The sequence below is a fragment of the Rhipicephalus microplus genome, chromosome 7 (assembly GCF_043290135.1).
Source record: "Rhipicephalus microplus isolate Deutch F79 chromosome 7, USDA_Rmic, whole genome shotgun sequence".
In the NCBI taxonomy this organism is placed as follows: domain Eukaryota; kingdom Metazoa; phylum Arthropoda; class Arachnida; order Ixodida; family Ixodidae; genus Rhipicephalus; species Rhipicephalus microplus.
The window spans coordinates 33,169,219-33,190,735 of NC_134706.1; the positions used below are offsets into that span (position 1 = coordinate 33,169,219).

General features: G+C 47.3%; 1 protein-coding gene across 1 annotated transcript; it reads right to left on the bottom strand.

Moving 5' to 3' along the window:
- Nucleotides 1-610: 610 nt before the first annotated feature.
- On the bottom strand, nt 611-21,298 carry Blm (Bloom syndrome helicase). The gene is made up of 7 exons (XM_037431489.2): nt 19,398-21,298; nt 15,895-16,536; nt 14,193-14,489; nt 12,858-13,040; nt 11,947-12,096; nt 9,487-9,855; nt 611-1,298 (listed from the first exon to the last, which is right to left on the bottom strand). Exons 1-7 carry the CDS (start codon nt 21,165-21,167, stop codon nt 843-845), a joined length of 3,867 nt encoding a protein of 1,288 aa, XP_037287386.1. The 5' UTR covers nt 21,168-21,298; the 3' UTR covers nt 611-842.
- Nucleotides 21,299-21,517: the final 219 nt, after the last annotated feature.

Consider the following 21,517-nt stretch of genomic DNA (forward strand, 5'->3'; position numbering starts at 1 on the left):
TATACATTTTGAATGGTTTTACTTCATAGTACACTTGATATTTGGGAGGCCCAGGACGTTCTCCAGAAGTATTCAACATAGTTCCTTTTTTGATCTGCGTGGTACATCCATATGTCGACACGATAATGTCTCTGCATCAAATTGCTTGAGCGTTTGTTTCATGGTTGCATCTGTAATGCTGCAGCTAACGCAATAAAAAAATGTTAACGGTTAAACTACATGAAAATTTCTTACGCACGGTTGACTATGGCACAAAATACATTTTGTGAGTAAAGGGTTACGAAATAGGAGAGTGTGAAGTGTCAACAGTTCCCTTTCTTCAATTTTACCGAGTTTCGCTTTATTCTTTCTATGCCACAAAATTAATTTTGCGCCACAATCAAACATACTTAAGAAACCTTAAGCACTATCTTTTCCAAGTTCCTTCAGAATGCGCTTAAAAGCTATAACAACATTGGCAGTTAGTTCCAGCATTGTCTATTTGAGATGACAAAACAGTGGCAGCTTTTGGTCACTGAGGATTAAATCTCGCACTAAAAACTCAGAAAACCTCGATGGTATGGTCAATGAAGACTTTGCCCATATATCAGTGCTTTGAGTACACGAAAAATTGCTATTGTACGAGCAGTTTATTTAATCCTGTCCTTCAGTGCACTTATATCTACACCGCAGCAACTATCCTCGTATGACAAAACAAAAACACACTGGTAAAAACATTTGGGCAATAATTGTGGCTATATAAACAGCAAGACACCATATTTACAAACACACACTGTTGAGGCACTTTTGCTTGGCCCCATAGTGTTCCACCGACAGTTTCACATGGTGGCGACCAAGGGCACTCATATCTCTACGACACGTGGCTTAGTGAGAAACGAACGGCTTTTTGCGATCGATGAAGCCGGCTTCGGCATGGCGAGTGCACCAAACCCGCTCAACGAGCCTCCGAAAGACGAACTCGCAGCCGACCTCCCTCCCGTCTTGGCATTCGACTTTCCAGCAGCCTTCTTTCCAGCCGTCTTTCGCTTCAGGCCAACCTTGTTCTGCGACTTGGCACCGAACCCAGCCTTTTTCTTGTAGAAGGTGCGACGGCGCTTTCCTGGCGAACCGCCACTAGACCACGTTTTGCGCTTGCGCGTTTTGCCGGGCGAGGCACTGGTCGTGGCAAAGTCCGGCGGTGGCTGTGGATTCTGGAAGTCGTCCTGGGCTTCGTTAGCAGCGGCGTCGGCCATCTCCGCCTCGATGACCATCTTCTCGGCTGCATAGCGCTCAGTGACCTCAAGCAGCTGGGCACCGTACTGGAACACAAAAGGAGTGTACATCGTGAAAGCAATCAGGGCACTATGCCATTGCAGCAATTGCCCTTAAATCATACTAGTTGTAAAGCTCAAATCTAAAACCACCGGCATACTCATGGTCAAACATGTGGAGGTCTCCAGGGTACCTGAACGCTCCTCCCATTCCATTGTCAAGGCAGCCTTGAGGACTGCCTCGATGATGCAAACCGATATGCCACCTGGTGGTGATGACTGAAAACGCACAGTATCACCACAGTCGTTACAATCCTCGTTGTTATTGCGCAATTTGTTGTTGCAATAAGCGCTTTCAATCAAATTTGATGAGCTTATAGACACAGTATCATCTGGAAAATGTAAGCCATAAGCATAAAAACACTGCTCGTTTCAATGCAGCATGCTTTGTGGACTTGAGTACCAGAACAGACAAAAATGTCATTTGTTAGCATTTTTTTTTGCCTAAAAATGACACAATTGATAGACCTCTGCGATTTTGGCCAATGTAGTCTTCTAATTTTGACGGGTGGAGCCTGTGGCGAGTTTCGCAACTCATGCAATGAAAGAACTCTGGTCGCGAACAAACTGTTCTGCCGAAATCACCAGCTTGTTACGGGCGAAATGATCGTGAAGTTTCTCAAGTAGACATTGCGAAATCTCGTCCTAAATTAAAGAGGCCACGACGCTCAATTTTCGACTATAATCTGTGTTACGCCTGTTCATCCAAGTGCATTCACAAAGCCGACAGAATTTCAGCATACTTCGTAGCGTGCTTAATTTATAAGTGAATGCTTCTATAAGCATGCAAGCAGCCCAAGAGTTGGGCAGCACTGCTGCACTCGCGAGCAACGACGCTACAAGCTACTCGCTGTGCGAGCGCCTAGTACATTACGGTGAACAATTTTGTTCAGTGGTTGGCTGCACGTGAAGTCTAGCTGTTTCAGTGTTTTTTCCAGCTTGGCATTGAAAATAGACAATACGCAATGGCTCAAACTTTGGTAGACAAGACTAAGCAGGCGGCGCATGATGTCACATGCGCAATGGCAAAATGGTGTACGCCGGCAGTGGGCGGGGTTAATAACTGGTGACTTCTAGGGCTTATTTCACACTGAAACACTCTTGTACAGTGCTTTTTCCATATAGGCACAATAGACCCTATACTTCCATTTTTGGGTCAAAACTGCTAACTAGGCTTGTGGGAATAGTGAATTTTAGGGTCAAAGTGAACTTCAAGCGAATAGCGATTTTGGTTGAACGATTTCGAATTGCATGTATTGCATATTATGTACATAAAAACTGGCATGTTTGCCACGACATAACTAACCTGCTAAATGTTTCTAAAATTGAAATAAAGCTTGTGCTAATGCCTGTTTTTTGTTCAAAGAAAGTAAAAACAACTTTGAACAGTAGCAGGATATGACTTTTGGCAAAGTGCAAGTGGTAACCTGTGAAAAACATGTAAAATATGTTACATTTTAAAATTTACTGTAATTCGAGCTAATAAGCTGTTATAACAAGCTTTTAAACTTTAAAAAAATGTGAATCGATCTAAGGGTAATATGTTCATTTGACCTTAAAGAAACCCTGACAGCGAAAGTATTATTTGTGACTTTTTACTGTAATTTGTAGCTTTGAGTCTCGTAATGCTGATATTGAATCGTAAATGCTCTAAGGATCTAAGGAATCATATAGTTAGTGCTAGCACTGTTGATTCAGAACAATGTCGCATCAGTTCGAAACAGCCACCTAAATGCCATAAGGAATTGGCGCCCCACAGCGGGGAAGCTCCCGAGACTACATGCACTCAAGCTTCGGTGATATAGAACATGCATTTTCCAAATAGGGGGATCTGTGGGCGGCGGAAAACGAAACGACGTCGGTGCTTCGAGCGTGTCCCCCTCAGAAAAAAGGAAAGCATTCCTTGGCATCTAAAGCCACCTTGGGAGAAGCAGCCTGGTGAAAGAACGAGAGGGGTGACGAACAATAGTCCTCACCGGGTGCCAGACGGGGTTATTCTGCGTGCCCCGCCGAAGTGTTCCTTAATGTTGACAATTCTTTCTTGACCTCTGCGACGTTCAGTCCCAGGGGGACCCCCTGTCTAGATCAAACTTCAGAAAATGCAAATTTGACCAGAATACTTGGATGAGCACTCAACCTCACTTTAAAATCAAATTACCTAAAATATCCTACAAGCAACGCTTGTCACTAATAATCGGTCAGAAGTGCCTCCGCACACAGGACTCTCAAACAATGCAAGCATCTTGAGTTTCCGAAACCGGTGCCAGGAGTCCTTTAAAGTAAAGCTTTGCAGCAGTGCGAATTTACTCTGAAAAGATGTTTTTACATCTTGGCACCCCTTTACTGCACTCAAACCACTTTTATGGGCACAAGTGATTACAAGCCGACCAATAGGGATACACCTACAAAGGTGCTTTCACGGCTTAGCACCCATCAATTGCAGTGAAACCACCTTCAAAGGGTGGTTAAATGTGAATTAATGTACACCTATTCGTTCATTTCGCGTACTTTGAAATTTTCAATAACTTGAATTCGAATCGAAATGAGTTCGAATGTTTGAAGCATTCGAATATTCACACGAGTCTACTGCAAATAGTTGGGTTACTGTGTCAAATGCATTGTCTAAACCAATGCAATGTCTAAAGAGTTTCTGGAGTCCTATGGCCCTTTTCACAATCTAATGTATGTGAATGAAGGGCCAACAACAGCCCTGAACTGTCAATACATATTGTAAAGAAGAGGAAGTACTTCGGCGCAGAGCCAGCGGCTCGAGCTCGTGAATTGCGGCTGGTGCATCGCCTTCCAAGCCTTCCAACCATCAACCTTTCTGCTCAATAAATCTCCTTTATAATTGGTGGAGCCGTGCTGGGTACTGTGCCCTATACCTTCCCGCTACCATCCTGGAACTCCGTTCTCGACGCCTACCTTCTGCTATGCCGGATGCCGATCAGCAGACGCTTCCATCTCCTCCGGCCACCTGTCCAGGCAGTGTTCCTCAGCGGGAACCTCCAATCTTCAGGGGAACAGATGACAACGACGTTGAAGACTGGCTCTCGACTTTCGAACGGGTGAGCACTTTAAACAGATGGACGGACGCAGACAAGTTGACACGCGTGTCGTTCTATCTCGCGGGTGTAGCCAGCCTTTGGCTTAGAAACCATGAGGCAGACGTCCGAACGTGGCCGCAATTTAAAGCGTCGATTGTAGCAGTCTTCCATTGACCTGCCGTCCGAAAACTTCGCGCCGAGCAGCGTTTACGTACACGCCCACAAGAAACGGGTGAAACCTTGACTAGTTACATAGAAGACGTCGATTTGTGCAGACGCGTGAACGCCGCAATGACGGAAGGAGAAAAATGTAAGCACATCCTCAAAGGGATTGACGACGACGCTTTTCAAATGCTCTTGGCGAAAAGCCCGACCACTGTTAACGACGTAATTAGCCTCTGCCAAAGCTACGATGAATTGCGGAAGCAGCAAGCTCTGACAAGACGTCCTCCAGTGCATGATTTGGCATCACTGTCTAGTGTGACCAATGGTCATGACCAAACGTCACTAAGAGCCGAAATAAAAGCATTTGTCTGCAAAGAAGTCGCATGACAGCTTTCCTTGGTGCCCTTCACACCCGAACCTACCACAACTTTACCGTCGTCTCTTTGAGGCGTAATTCAAGGAGAGGTCGCCGAGACCTTACCAGCTGCTCGCGAGCATAATGTTGTGGCTGCTCCTTTCACCTACGCCGCAGCTGCAGCCATGCCAACTCGCAAGGCGCCTGCGCCTACATTCCAGCCTCGCGCGAGCTATCCGCCACCTCCAGTTCACCGGACCAGCACAAACACCGCCAACCCGTGGCGCACCCTTGACAATCGCCCGATATGTTACGCTTGTCGATACCCCGGACACGGCGCAAGGTATTGCCGCCGCCGGACGCATATCATCGATGAAAACCGCCGTGAGCCTTTCTTCCCGCTTGATTCCAACGCGCAATACGCTTCCTCCACTCCAATGCCAGCCCGCTACCAGGACGACCACCGCCCTCGGCCGGGACGTAGTCGCTCGCCCTCTCCACGCTGCCGCTCGCCTTCTCCTATGCGTCGACGGCCCGCGTCTAACGAGGAGGAAAACTAGACGACGCAGTTCCCGAGGCAAGAACTGCACAAGTTTCGGTTTTCCCGAGTCCTCATTTGTCACCTACCAATGTTATTGATGTGTTCGTTGAAAATATCCCTACTGTCGCTCTTGTAGATACCGGTGCAGCTGTTTCTGTTATCGATGCTGGATTTTGCCGCTCAATTCGTAAGGTTACGACGCCTTTCTTTAGATTATCGCTTCGCACAGCCAGTGCTCTACTTGTTCAACCGACCGCAGTATGTACAGCCCGCGTGACAATTCAGGACGTTTTATATACCGTAGAGTTCATGGTTCTTTTATCGTGCTCCCATACTATTATCTTGGGATGGGACTTTTTGTCGCGTCATAACGCCGTAATCGACTGTGCTAGGGCTGAGGTAGAATTTTGCTCACTGGATGACCGAGCGTCCGTCGACACCCAGTCTGCCGCTAAACTTGTCGTTAACGATGACACCTACATCCCTTCATGCTCTTTTGCGTTCGTACCAGTTTCATGCAGCGCCATATCCGACAGCACGGTCTTCTTCACACCATCTTTAATATTCGTCGCCCGAAGAGCCCTCCCCCTGCCTTTTGCTGCTCTCGACCTTGTAAAAGGCTCAACCACAATGCCAATTTATAATCATGAGTCGTCGTCTTTATCCCTACTTTGTCACAAGTGCCTTGGCCACTTCGAGACATTCAGTTCTACCAGAATTATATCCGTTCCGATGAGGTGCCTTCTACCTCCGTCTGTGAACTGGCTGTCGTCTCAGCGGCTGACTCAACGTCAGCAAACATATTTCAACCATTCATCGCTGAAGATTTGACCTCTTCGCAGCGTTCACAACTCCTCACGATCCTCGAGTGCTACCGCCATTCTTTCAACGTTGCACAAACATCTCTCGGCCGTGCCTTAGCAGTAGAACACCACATCGACACTGGGTCCCACTCACCGCTGCGACAACGACTATATCGCGTGTCCGCTACAGAACGCTGCGTCATTGCTGACCAAGTAAACGACATGCTTCGCAGAGGCGCCATTCACAGAGCCCATGGGCGTCTCCGGTGGTCCTCGTCAAAAAGAAAGACGGTTCTATTCGTTTCTGTGTTGATTTCCGGCGATTGAACAAGATCACGCTGAAGGACGTCTAACCACTACCGCGCATTGACGATGCTTTGGATAGTTTAAAGGGTGCAGAGTTCTTTTCCTCGTTAGACTTGCGGTCAGGCTACTGGCAGGTGCCGATGGCGGAGGCCGATCGCCCCGAAACCGCTTTTGTCACGCCAGACGGTTTATATGAATTCACCGTCATGCCCTTCGGACTTTGCAATGCACCTGCAACGTTCGAAAGAATGATGGACAACATCATGCGTGGACTAAAATGGAAGATATGCTTGTGTTTCCTCAATGATATCGTGGTCTTCGCCCCTAACTTCGACACCCACTTACGCCGCCTTCAGGACGTCCTTACTTGCTTGACTAACATCGGTTTGCAGTTAAACCTTAAAAAATGTCGATTTGCCATGCGTCAACTGAACATTTTGGGCCACGTTGTTTTCAAAGAAGGCATCCTCCCAGATCCCAAGACATTGCGAGCTGTTACGGCGTTTCCTAAACCTGCCACCATCAAAGAACTTCGAAGTTTCATCGGCTTGTGTTCGTACTTCCGGCGATTCGTCCGAAACTTCGCGTCTATTATATCACCTCTCACGCAACTCCTCAGCAACTGTAAAGACCTCTTATCGTGGTCCCCTGACTGCGACGAGGCTTTCACCACCTTGCGGCAGCTTCTCACGACGCCACCTATTCTACGCCATTTCGATCCTGAAGCTCCAACTGAAATCCACACCGACGCCAGTGGTGTAGGTCTGGGTGCTGTGCTCGCACAGCGTAAACCGGAGCATCAGGAATACGTTGTGGCATACGCTAGTCGCACACTTACCAAGGCTGACAGCAATTACAGCGTCACAGAAAAGGAGTGCTTGCCCATTGTGTGGGCCTTTGGAAAGTTTCACCCATATCTATATGGTCGTTCTTTTGACGTCGTGACCGACCACCACGCGCTGTGCTGGCTTTCAACGTTAAAAGACCCATCTGGCCGCCTCGCTCGCTGGGCGTTGAAAATTCAAGATTATGACATACGTGTGGTTTATAGGTCAAGACGGAAGCATGCTGACGCCAATGCCCTCTCCCATTCCCCCCTGTCTCAGAATGCCACAGTTGACTCCGCCTGCGATTCCACATTGTCATCTCTTGACTTTGACACCATTGCTATCGAACAACGCAATGACCCGTGGACTGCGTCTCTTCTTAATCATCTCTCCGACACTTCTGAACTCCCAAAGACGCGAACGCACCGGCGCCGAGTTCCACACTTCTCGATACGTGACATGCTTCTCTATCGACGCAACTACGCACCAGAGGGATGCAAGTGGCTGTTCGTCGTTCCACGAACCCTGAGGTCACAGATTTCTTCCTCTTGCCACGCTGATCCACAATGTGGCTGCGCAGGAGTCTTCAAGACCTACGAAAGGCTTCGACATGGTTACTACTGGCGTGGTATGTATACCTTCGTCCGCTCTTGTGCCGAATGTCAGCGCCGAAAATCTCCACCACACGCCTCCTCCGGTGAACTGCAGCCTTTATTTACCATGCCCTTCCCGACCCTTCGAACGGGTCGGAATAGATATGTATGGGCCCCTTCCATTGACTCCGACTGGCAACAGGTGGATAATAGTTGCTATCGACCACCTAACGCGCTATTCTGAGACCGCTGCTCTTCAAACGGCTATAGCACAGGAGGTTGCCACTTTCCTACTGCGTCATTTTGAGTTGCGTCATGGAGGCCCTCAAGAACTCCTCAGTGACCGTGGCCGCGCCTTCTTGTCCGAGGTCATTGAAAAATTGCTCGCTGAGTGTGCTATTGTACATCGCACATGTACCGCTTACCACCCTCAAACCAATGGGGCTACCGAGCGCTTTAATTGTACTCTCGGTGACAAGCTATCTATGTATGTGACGCCTGATCACTCTAACTGGGACTTAGTTCTCCCATTCATTACATACGCCTACAATACGGCAACGCAAGCGACAACAGGCTTCTCCTCTTTTTACCTCCTATACGGCCGTCACCCCTCCCACACCATTGACACCATTCTGCCCTATCGACCAGACGCGTCCGAGTGCCTACCTATCTTGGATGCCGCCAGACACGCAGAAGAATGTCGCCAGTAACCTCGTCGCTTTACCTGCGATGACCAAAACCGGCAAAAAGCAATTCATGATGCCCAGACCTCAACTCCCGTTTTTCTTCCGGGTGCCCTTGTGTGGCTGTCAGTGCCGCATCGCACACCTGGGCTCTCTTCCAAACTTCTGCCAAAGTACGATGGGCCATATCGTATTCTCGTACAAACTTCGCCAGTAAATTACCTCATTGAGCTTCTTACGCCACCGTCAGACTTGCGACGTCGCAACCGCGAGGTTTTACACGTCCAGAGGCTCAAGCAGTACCACGGTACAACATCGCCTGCACAGGACTAAGTCGCCAGGATGGCTCCTTCTTTTCCGCGGGGCCATTGTAAAGAAGAGGAAGTTCTCCGGATCAGAGGCAGCAGCATCGAGAGTGCAGCAGCAGCTCGAGCTCATGAATTGCGGCTGGTGCATCGCCTTCCAAGCCTTCCAAGCATCAACCTTTCTGCTCAATAAATCTCCATTTATTTCCTTTTGAAGAAGGCAAGTGCCTGTTTTATTTTGTCAATGAATCAAACTTGCCTGATGAGTTTTCACTGAACCTTGGACTAACTGCAACAAAGAGCTTATATAAATGCGCACTGGACAAAGTGTCATGCTAGCAGCTTTCGTAGGCAGCTCTATGGGCAGGATAAACACCCGACACAAGATACCCTACAACGCTCATCTTACTACACAGTGTATTCAAAGGCACAAAAATTTGACATAGCACGGGCGCGGAACACACACAAGCATTGTGCGAGTTCCCTCTTTAAAAGAATATACAGAATACTTCACAAAATTTTCTAGCAACAAAGATTTTTGGGAGGCTTACTTTGTCAACCAGAGCCTTGGTCATGTGCGGAACCTGCAACATGGCCTCCGCCGTCGTCGGCAGGTTTTCGGCAATTCCGCGCAGCGCGTCGATGTGAATCACGTTGCTGTAGTGAGTGTTCTTGGCCAGCGCCAGTGCCTTCACGATGGACACCAGCTCCAGGTGGCACGCCTCGGTGAGCTTCGTGATCTCCGGGTTGGCGCGGCTCGGCTCCGCCGCGGATTCCTCGACACGCACGGCCGACTCCGAGGGCCGCGACTTCTTCTCGATGGAGAGAGTTATGCGCGCCGGGCCGGACAGAAGTTGGGAAAGCTTGCCACCGGGTCTCAGGTAGGACATGGCCATCTCGAGGTAGTTCATGGTGATCTCCTAGAGTGTAAATTGACTCCCATTAGAGAATGGCATCATACTGTGCTTGCATCACCAGTTCATTCACTTGTCAATGTTGTTGTCGCACTGTTCAAGGACGCAACCAAGTGCCGCAGTTAATCAAATAATCTTCTGACTGACTAAGCCTTTAGTCGTGTTTCGCTTATCCGGCATGTTTTGCGATTGTCGCGTTACTTATAAAGGCAAACTTGACACCCTGGAGATTTCGCGAAATTCGTGAATACCTTCCATGCTGTAGTATGACAAAAGTCATGTACAGCATTTGCCAGCGAGTTTCTTCTTAAGCTTTTTCGTGTAAAAAATACACGTTGGAATACATGCAATCGTGCCCATCAGCCCATTCTATGTTCAGTGCAAGGCAAGGGCCTCTCTCAGCGGTCTCCAATTGGCCTGTCCTGTGCAAGTGGATTTCATTCTAGGCCGTAAAATATCTTAAATTCATTCCCCCGCCTATTGACCTGCCGTACTCGGCAGTGTTTACCATCTATTGGCATTCACTGCATCTCTCGAACTGAACACTGCTTACCTGTGCTGCACATTTAGGCAGCCATACCACGTCCATTTGTTTAGCTTAATGTAAACAGAGCATCCGATGCACAGTTTGTTTTGAGACTCATTCTTCTGTCTTAGACTCGCTTAGTTTTTACCTAACATCTTCCATTTGACTTCATGCTGTGAGATCCATAATTTCTTTTCATGCTTCTTTGCTATCCTTTAAGGCCTGACTTCTAGGTCAGTTATTCTAGTATTTCTTTTATCCTGTTTCAAGTTACCTTTCTAAATATTTTGTATATTGAAGGACCATTATTTAATTGTTAATATCTGCTTTCTTGTCAATGTAATGCTGGCACTTTTTCAGTTTACTGGCACTCTCAATGTTTCGAGGCATTGAGCGAAAAGTGCTGCAAGTTCCTGCAATATAAAATATTCTCATAGATTAAACTGACCATCATACTCTTTTGAATGCGCACTTTTCCACAGGACTTACTGCGTACGGCCTTTCTAATCTTGTGCGTAATTACATGTAGAACTTTAGTGTCTTGTTTGACTTAACTTTTGCTCAAGGATGGGTGACTTATACGCAAACAATACAGTTCAAAGCACAAGCCCGCTGAAAAGATGTCATTGAAATTGCTAATGTTGCTCTGCTTATCCTTCTGTGCATGCATTTTGGCCCTGCCTAAAACATCTTTGTCTCAGAGTTCTGCATTTCCGGCTTATCATGGCTGCAACACCACGGCACAGTTTACTTAATGCCGTGTCTCTTCACCGTGTTAGTGACGTTACGTCTCTTTTCTGATGCCATTCGATTTCACTGAAAACGGCTTCCTTTCAAACTTTGCCTTTCCTTTTTTCCCCCTTGAGATATCACTCCGAGCAAATGGAATAGGCCAGCTTTGGCAGTTACTCACCACCTGTGTTGCCAAGCAAGTTATGTATGAAATGCAGGCAGTGTTTATCCTTCTCTTCAGGAAATGAAGTTGTGCAAAGTGCTAGTAAATATTCAACAGATCTTCCATAAGCGTATCATGTAGACAATCTGGCAGTCAGGACATTCGTAATGCAACACTTTGCCATTCGGTAATGGCAATGAAAGACAGTGCGATAAGTCATCATACAGTGATTCGTCTTGCAATAATGCTTCTTGAGATTATGCGTCGTGCGATTATGCATCATGTGATTATGCATTGTATGATAATGCATCGTGCAATTGTGTGTAGTGTGATAATGCAAATAATGCATCGTGCAATAATGTGTTGAACGATAATGCGTCATGCAATAATGTGATGTACAACAATGTATCATGCGATAACATGCCATGTAATAACGCAGCTTGTGATGATGGGTCCTGTGATAATGTGTCGTGCAATAATGTGTCATATGATAACGCCACTTACGAAAGTGATCGTGTGGACAATTCATCACGTGTTAATGTATTGTATCGATAATGCCTTGCGTGGACAATACGTCGAGCAATAACGCGCCATGTCATGATGCACCGTGTGATGATGTGTCGTGCAGCTGAGGGCAGAGCAAGGCAATGTGACAGGCAATGTGACAGGCAACAACCTCCTTGAGGTAGCCGTCGAGGACCAGTCGTCGAACCAACCGGTTGGCATCGTTACGCTGGTAGGCCTTTCCACGGCCGTGGAGTGGCAGAGCGTCCAACTTCTGCTCTTTCATCTTCTTGTTCATCGCCCCTTTGAAGATGTCCACGAGCTGCACGAGAATTGCGAAGAGGGGGTGTACAGTCTCCATGAGCACTTGCAAGCAGGCCACAATGTGTTTGTACAAAAACAGCCAAGCATCATTATGCACTAACAAAGTCACATGCGATGCAAAGCCAGATTTGTTTAATTTGTTACAAAACACATACTATACATTATACTCTAACAGTGGTGAGGTTGTCTCTCATTCGTTATGCTTACATCTGCTGTATTACAGCTCAACTGCATCGTCCTCAAAATGCTAGATTAGCACACCTTCATTTGAAGAACTTTGCCAGTATCTATGCCTAATATTATACAAATGAAAACTTCTACAAGGTTAAAGATCTGTGAACCTTTTCAGAGAGAAACATGAATGGGAGATCAAGCATACTGAATGCGCCTTATTAACCGATAGGTACAAGCCACAACACGAAAGACACGAAAGACACGAGCGCTATAGCGCTCGTGTCTTTCGTGTCCTTTTGTCTCAGTGTCGTCGTTTTGTTCTCGCGCTATAACTATCGTCGAACCAGTTGCGGCATGATATATAGCATCTCTTTGGTTATCACTTATATTACAGGGCCACAGAAAATAAAATTAAACTTTCACTAGATTGAATATCCATGGACCTGTGCACTGACGTCTTCAATGTACTTTAAACGCAGGATTGCATCATACTCTACTCATAAACTGTTATTCTGTCCTAAATTAATGAAATAATTACAGTGAAAGAAATTAATGAAGTGTAGAAACCCTTTTTAGGACGCATACCTGATTCACTGTGATGTTGACACGTTTGGCATTCAGGTCCTGCACGCATCGGGCCACTTCTCGCGCATCATCAGTGACATCCATCATGACCCAGCGCGTCTCTGCCAGGCAGTTGTCACAAGCAAAGCGTCGGTTCTGTTTGCAGAACTGGCGGTCGAAATTCTCGCCGAAATAATGCAAAACCTGAAAGAACAGATAAAACTTCGATGGAACTTTTCTCAACAAGAGTGTCACAACGAAGTTCGGTACTGAAGTGTTAAAGTGATGAGAAAAAGGAAGTGTTCACAAGTTTAGCAAGGTGAGAGAAAAACTAACGTGGCAGTTTCACAGGAAGGTCAAAGCAATGAATATGAAAGCAATAAAATCGAATGTTATATGAAGCAAGGCTGGCAGCTCACTCCTTTAGCCTTGAACATGGCACAACGTAACAAAATCCGGCGTAAGGAAACACGACCTCCACGGTATCTATGGTTTCCAAACAAACACAACGCCTACAAAGGTATGAGGTGTCTACTACCCCCTGTAATGACACAGCATGTGTGACCACACCGAGCAGGTCAAAGTACGAGTTCGTGTCTGAAATATGCAGCCCCCCTCCAAGAACATAGATTAACTCAACAAACGCCAATGCAAGGAAACAACACGACTGCCGCAGCGAGTCAAACGACCTTCGGGCTGTCCATGTCTTCAATGCAAAAGCAACATCTACAAAGGTATAAGGTTTGCTCATTCTTGTAACGTAGGGGTGAGCGAATATGCGAGATTTTGAATATTCTTTTCAGATTATGTTTGCCATTTGAGTCGATTAGCACAGGAATTTTACTATTCGAGCTTCCTGAAGACAAACACAGTGAACGTCCTATTGACAGTGGCCCCTTCAAGTTTTTAGTATGCTTCACTCCATCACACACTCATATTGTTGCAAAGCTGCCTTCGAGGCTCTACTAGGGTTGCAAATGTACAGTCTCGAGAAAATTCTCGAGAAACGCTAAAGCAATGAGCAAGTACGATTGGACGGAACGTCTATGAAAATTTTCTTTAAGCAGGAAAGTGATGTGGTGGGTGGAGCTTGTGTTCGCCCTAAGGTTGTAACAAACTACACTCTAACTTTAATATAACAAAATTGCATCTTACACGAAAATAAGTTCGTTATATCCGAAAATTTGTTATAAAGGTATATTCCAAATGCTTTATTTATTGCAAGACTATTCTTCATCTACTTCACTATAACCGATATTTCAATATATCTGGGTGCATTATATAGAGGTTCGATTGTATAAGTACGCACAATCGATCGATATGCACGGTGTGAAAGACAGGGAAATTTCGTCACACCTGCGCCCTGCGGCAGTCAGTTCGGTTCTCGCAGAAGTTGACCATGTGCCACAAGTTGGCGATGTGCGTCTGCTTGGCCGCCGCGTTGGCCATGGAGTCCTTGTCGATCATGGAGCGGATACGGTGCATGTCATGGTAGTTGTAGAAGAGGATGCAGGAGGCACGCTGGCCGTCACGCCCCGCACGGCCTGACTCCTGGTAGTAGCCCTCAATAGACTTGGGCAGCGTGTGGTGAATGACAAAGCGGACGTCCGGTTTGTCCACTCCCATACCGAAGGCGATGGTCGCACACACCACCTGCAACGCGGGTATTTCAGACATCATCAACACTAGCGCAGCAGAGGACAAATTATCTGTAGTCCATGTGTAGAACCGAAAGAGGAATGATTTCGAGGTGTTTCAATTAGACACATGCACAAGGAAAATACGAGTATAAAACAGAATGTATGTAGAGAATGCCAAGCATGTTGGTGAGATTTGCGATCTGTTTATGTGAAACAGAACACACAAAATCAAGGAGAAAAGAGGAATCTGAAGGGCTCATTTTCCTTTGTTAGACACAATGTTAATGAGAACAGACAAGGAAGGAAAACAGGAGGAAAAGAACGGCGGGGAGGTTAACCAGCCTATAGGCTGCCGGTTTGTTACCCTGTGCATGGGGGGGATGGGGGAGATGAAAGATAGAGAGGAGAGAGGGAAGAGAGATAAACACCGCACATTAGGCAGCACAGGCGCGCACAGAGAACAGACAATTCTGCTGAGGAAGGTATAGAGGTGTTATTTGTAGTATAATTATAATAGAAATGTGAAAAAAGTGAAGTGGACAAAAAGATAACTTGTCACCCGTGGGAACCAAGCCTACAACCTTGAAATTTAGATTTTAAGGTTGCAAATCCAGTTCATGCCAGCGGCAAGTTATCTTTCCATTCACTTTACTCTCGCTCCCATTCAGATCTTTCGTACATATGTTTCTCGAGAAGTGTTAACGCAGCGAACAAGAAAAACCGAAACTGGAACTGAAATCAGCCACAAGCTGCCATACTACTCTACTCGCAGACTAACCCAAATGTGTAGATAGCCCGCCTCTGCAGCTTTCGCTCTGCTGCCGAGACGAACTGTCCAACGCAATGTATTGGTGGGCTGGCTGATGTGAATCCATTGCGCTTTTTCAATGCAAAACGACACCTCAAAAAAAAAAAAAAAACAGGACAGGACAAAAGAACTTTTTCTTGTTTTCTTTCTTTTGGTGTCATTTCACACTAAAAAAGCACGACGTGCTGTCCCTGAGTACAGAAAGCAGTCGTCGAAGTAGATTAAACTCAAGTATGCTGATGTAAGGATGCACCCACGAATTTTACATTAATCGAAGCACATTGTACACTTCACTCAACAATTCCTCTGTCATGACTGAATTTTTGCTTTTGTTGGAACATTGCACTTTTATAATAAGTCAAACAGGGAGTACACATTTTTCTTTGCACACTGTTATCGTTGCATTACCTTTTTGCATAGTTGTACTGCATTATGCTAGTTGCATATAAGTATCAGATTATCGTACTGCCTTCTATCGAATGTGACGGTCAATGCATGCTTTTAAGCCTATTTTGGAGGCCTTTCATCCTGGACGCTGTACTGGACACTGTACAGTACAGCATACAGTTACCTTGATGCTGATGTGAACCCCTGTTCAGAGCAAACTTACCTGGACCTTGTCATCGATCCACTGACGCTGGACAACACTCCGTCGACTGTCGGTGAGCCCTGCGTGATAAGACACGGATGCGATACCTTCCTTGCTGAGGTCGTCCGCGAGCTGGTCGCACTCCTTCCTCGAAAAGCAGTAGACGATGCCGCTCTGCCGCTTGAACTTTTTCTTGATGACCTCGACGATGTCGTGGACCACCGACTTGCCTGTCTTGAGGCTGACCTCGTAGCACAGGTTTGGCCGGTTGAAGCTTTGCAAGAACCACTTGGGGTCCCGCATCCCCAGCTGGTGAAGAATGTCCGTGCGCACCCGTGGTGTCGCTGTCGCAGTCAGTGCCACCATGGGGACGCCTGGAAACTTCTCGCGCAACACGCTCAGTCGCTTGTAGTCGGGCCGGAAGTCGTGGCCCCACTGGCTCACGCAGTGTGCCTCGTCGATGACGAAACGCGTGAGGTGCCCGTTGGTGTGCAATCGCTGCAACACTTCGAGTAGCCGGGTGCTGGCACTGACCTTCTCGGGCGTCACGTAAAGCAGCCGCAGCTGTGGCCGTGGTGACCTCAGGTCAGCGTACACGCTGGCGTTGTCGCTCTCGCCAGACAGGTGGTTAGCTGGCACGTCGAGTGATGTCAGTTTCTGGACCTGGAGGAGATTGATGAAGGGTATGTAACAACATTGACACTTGTTGTAGTTTTGCATGGTAAAGCAACATGATTACCCTCCAGCTGACCCAGATGAGGAGTGCATACGGCAGCGGGCATACCAGCCCGAATCAAGCATATACACTTGCACTTTGTTTGAAGTCTTGCAAGGAACAGTTTTAAGAACAATAGCACAAAAAGAGTACATCACCAAACGGGTACTACTACACTAGTGTATTATTTATGAGAGGAATTACTACTGAAGTATTACTCCATTTGTAAAAAAGTATGTGCACAGGAATACTATTTTTGCGACATCACAACTGCTGCATCTATACTCCTACAGTTAAGAAAAATGCACACACCTTCACAAAGTGAATCATGACGAGAGGGCGAAGCACTGGAGAATTAAATAACCCACCCACTCGTGCATGTAAATGAGTGACAATGCCATGTTCTTTCAACGACGATAGTCTTTCTTGGGGACCTTCGACGAAAAAAATTTTGTTTTGTCTGTCTGTACATAAAGTCTGTTTGTCCACCATAACAATACCTCAAACGGCATTAAACGGCCAACCCCATCCGCAGCGCCCACCAATATTGCTCAAGGTTTAGCGTTCATAGCTGTGCGATTGTCAATTGAAAAACAATTATTGCGCATATCTGAGGCACCACAACAACGCTTCGATGTTTTTTATGTCTGCCTTTATACTAAAAGAAGCACACACAAGTAACTCTAAGGAATGCAGCGTTTATCGTGTTGTGCTGACAATGCAACGCAATGCTCCAACACTTCGCTACAATGTCACGATGGTGGCACCTGCCCGTCGCTTTGCGTTCTACACCTTATCACCTCCGAGACTGGCACGCATCTTTCTCTGAAGGCTGCACGCCTTCGTTTTCGAAGATAACTGCCAGATGACGCTTGTGTCTAGCGTGCCTCGACGCGCTCGTTCGCCTCCGCTACACGCTCGAGGCACTCTAACGCAGCGCCTCCAGAAAACCATTTACCGATTTTTTTGCGCAGAACATCAAATAAACGTTTTGTTCACTCTCTCCAGACGCAAGACTATCGTCTTTCGACGACATTTGCGGTGTAACATGCAGATTTGGAACAAATTTTTTTTGGCAGCTTCATTTGAGTGACAAACAATTCTTCAAATGAGTGACAAACAATTGTTTTTTTGGTCAGTTTCACTTGATTACAGAGTTGTCTTTTTCCAACCCCACTTCTCTACGAATTGAGCACATTTTGAATGAGCAATGTGCATATGACATCGTGCAGGAAACATGGAAGGTTTCCCTATGCATGGTTTGTTTCATATACAAAAGTGCCACATTTCCCTTGACAGGAAATTTACACAATATCCAAAGCTGGAAATGTCTGCCAGATATTAAAACTAAAACTACTCATTAATGAATGTAGGCAACTGATAGGTTGCTATTATTAATGGACGATGTCACACGAACTACGGAGTGCGCCGACACTGGAAGTGGCTGTGTGCAAGGCCATTGAAGGACACCCCCCCCCTCCCCCCGGACAACGAAAGTTTTGTTTGGGACATTTTTATGGTGGTTTGTAGCTTTGCGTATGGAATTGTTGAAATTGAATCGTAAATGCTTTAATGCATCGTATAATCTATGCTTGAATAATTAATTCAGACCGATTTTGCGGCAGTTCAGAATACCTGCCTAAATACCGTAGGAAACTAGTGCCCCGCAGTGGGGCAGCACCTAAGGCTTCGATCGCTCAAGCTTCGGTGATGCTGAATGCGCTGTTTTCAATAGGGAGACCCACGTGTGGGCAAGAATAAAACAATGTGGACATTTCGAGCATGTTATGTTTCTTTTTTTTTAACTCATACTGGTGGAAGTCTTCGTCTCTTTTTTTTTTTTCATTCCTCATCTTCTTTCCTCTTTTTTCCCTCTAATCTTTGTATGCTCTGTTTCTTCCCTCCTCCTGAAAGAGAGAGGAGGCATTGTGCCCCTCCAGGTGGCAGTTGCCAGGTTGCTCTCTCCCTCTTTCTTCGGTGTCCTTGTGTATATGTGTATGCAAATCAAATGAATAAATACCCCCTCAAAAAAAGAAAGAAAAAAGAAAGCATTACTGGCATAAGCAGCTGAAACCACCTTAAGAGCAGCCCGACAACCAAGCCAGAGGGGTGACAAATAATATGTGGTGCCAGTGAGGGTATTATTCGCCTCCAAATGTTGTCCTATACCAGCAATACTTGCTTGACTCTTGCAAAGTCACGTCACGAGGAGGCCCCCGGTCCACGTCAAACCATGGAAAATGTCGATTGCACCTGAATACACGGACGAGCACGCACCCTTACTTTAAAACCAAATTAAAATATCTTATAGGCAACGCTCGTCACTAATAATTCGTCAGAAAAGCCCCCTCATGCAGGACTCTCAAACAACACAAGCATACTTTGTTTTGTAATGATTTCAACTGCGCTTAAACATTGAAAACAGAACAAGAGAAGATGGCATGTGCACACGTGCAGTGTTCTATTCTGCTGTCTTTGTCAGAGTGCAGTTATAACTACTGCAGGATAAACACTAACCAACTAGCCCAACTTCATGATCTGCTATCACTACTTTGCCATTGGCAATGGTTCACCCCTGTCTCTGGAGGGCCAGTAACCTACACCATGCCACTTCACAGTCCTCATTCTCACTAGCATCACCGCCGCCAGGTCCAGAAAGCTTTTGTGTTTCTCTACCATTGGGCAGAGCCTTCCTAGAACCTTATGTACAGCGACTTCCCTTGCTCCTGTGCAAAGTATGCAGAACATCGTTTCTTTGTATTGCCAAAAAAAAAAACAATGCTTGAACACAGCACAACAACCAACCGACCTGATCTTGAATGAGAGACTTCAGCGGGGATATGACGATGGTCACGCCATCACTCATGACAGCGGGCAGCTGATAGCAGAGAGATTTTCCACCACCCGTCGGCATCAACACGAAGCAGTCCTCTCCCAACAGAGCTGCGTTGATGGCTTCCAGCTGGTTCAGGCGGAACTGCTTCAAGCCAAACACTGAGGCAAACTTCGCCCTCAGCTCGGCAGAGTGCGGAAACCCGAAGCCCTTAAACTTGGTCGATGCGCCGTCATTGCGATACTGGCCAATAAACCGTCCTGTCGACCCAGAGTTGTTACCACAATCCTTCTGGGCCTGCGTTTCGGCTTCAACGATACTGAAGTCTGCATTAATGTCCTCCGTGTCAACGTCCTGAATAAACTCGGTGTCACTGATTGCAGTCGGCTTGCTCGCTGAGGGTTTTGAGCCGAAGTAGGGAGAGTGCGACGCACTACCGATCAAGGAATTAGTCGAACGCACATTATTGAGGTCCGGACTGATGCAGGAAGTCGGCGGCGGTTTGTTGAGGGTCTCGTCGCCAAGCCGTTTCAGTCTGTGAGACAGCGAAACCTCGCAAGACGGGCTGTCCGAAAACGCGCTGCCGAAGGAGTTTGAGGGCCTCGAGGAGGGTTCGCTGAAGTTTCCGAAGCCCGCGGAGGTAGTCGGGAACGACACCTCGCCACCAGGCGTAGTCCTCTCCAGACGACTCCCTAGAGAACCTCTGCTAGAGAACGAAGTCGCCCCTGCTGCGGACGAGTTTCTTTTGGCCTTTGAGGGTGAAGGGCCACCGCTAGATGCGGAAGCCCTTCGGAACTGGCGGAACACCTTACGGCGCAAATCTAGGAGCGACAGGACGTCGCCCGAAAGCTGTCGCTTCTCGTCGAGCAGCGAGCAGATGTGCGACGACAGTCTGTGGTCGTAGTCCCGCAAAAGCGCCGCCGCGGCCCGGGAGTCGGCCGAACCCCTCACGAAGTTGCGCTCGCTCGACAACAGGGCGCTTCCTTCGATCTCCTGCACCTCGGCGGCATCGAGCCTGCCGCTGGGCGAAAGAAGGCACGTCGCGGCAGAACTCGAGGGTCGCGCTTTTCTCGGGGACGGTTTCTTCAGGGAAGACGAGGAACGTCGCGACTCTGGGGCAATGAACACGTCATCGTCCTCGGCCCAGGCGCCGCCGTTCCAGAAGCCGCCGTTCTCCGACTGCTGCTTTTTGGGGGGTGTCGACTGGGACGGAATGTGAATGTACTCAGGCTCGTCGACGTCGGGCCAGTCAAACTCGGGACTGTTCGGCGGGAACTGCGTCTCCGAAACCTGCTGTACCTCAGACTGCGGCGCGCCGCCGGACACTTTTCTCGGAGACTTGAAGGCGCCGTTAACTCGCTGCCGACGGGGCGACTGTACCGTAGCGGTCTTCCTAGCGGCAGCAGCGCGTAGCGGAGGCTTGAATTCGTGCGGTAACCCAGCATCGCCACCGAGGTCTTCGTCTCGTCGAACCTCATCGTGGTTCGCGCCACTCGAAGCCTGCGGTCGTTCGCGCGGAGCACTCGCCTTGACGGCACCGGTACGCGACGACGGGTTCTCGTACGGCGTCACGCACTCGCCCACGAGTTCTACTAACTTTCGGAGATCGTAGAACTCGAATCCAGAACTTTTTACGGCGGTCGTCGAAGACTTTCCGTCGGCGGCGACTGAGTACGACTTGGCGGGGTGCTCTAGAAAGCGTCGCTTGCACTCTTCTAGGTTATTCACCGGCAGGCTCGTAGACATTTCCGCGAAGCTATCGCGAGCATTATGTTGTTGAAGTCACACTTTTTCTCTACTCTAACGACGTGTCGACAATTTAGTTCACGGTCATTCACAGCTGACATGCTTTAGACCCGCCAGAGTTTAGTCGCTAGGCTTGTCCTATAGAACAACGTTGTAAAACTTAGGGTAAAAGCAATGTTTTATGAGGGCGCTGCATTCTGCCGCAAACATACGCTTTGTAGTGACAACATAGGGCAAAGTGAGAAATGTATATTCACAAACTTACTTCATAAATTATATTTAAATACTAACTTTATTATTTGATACTTACAATTAAGTTTATTCTTGGGAAATGTGTAAAGCTTCAGGAA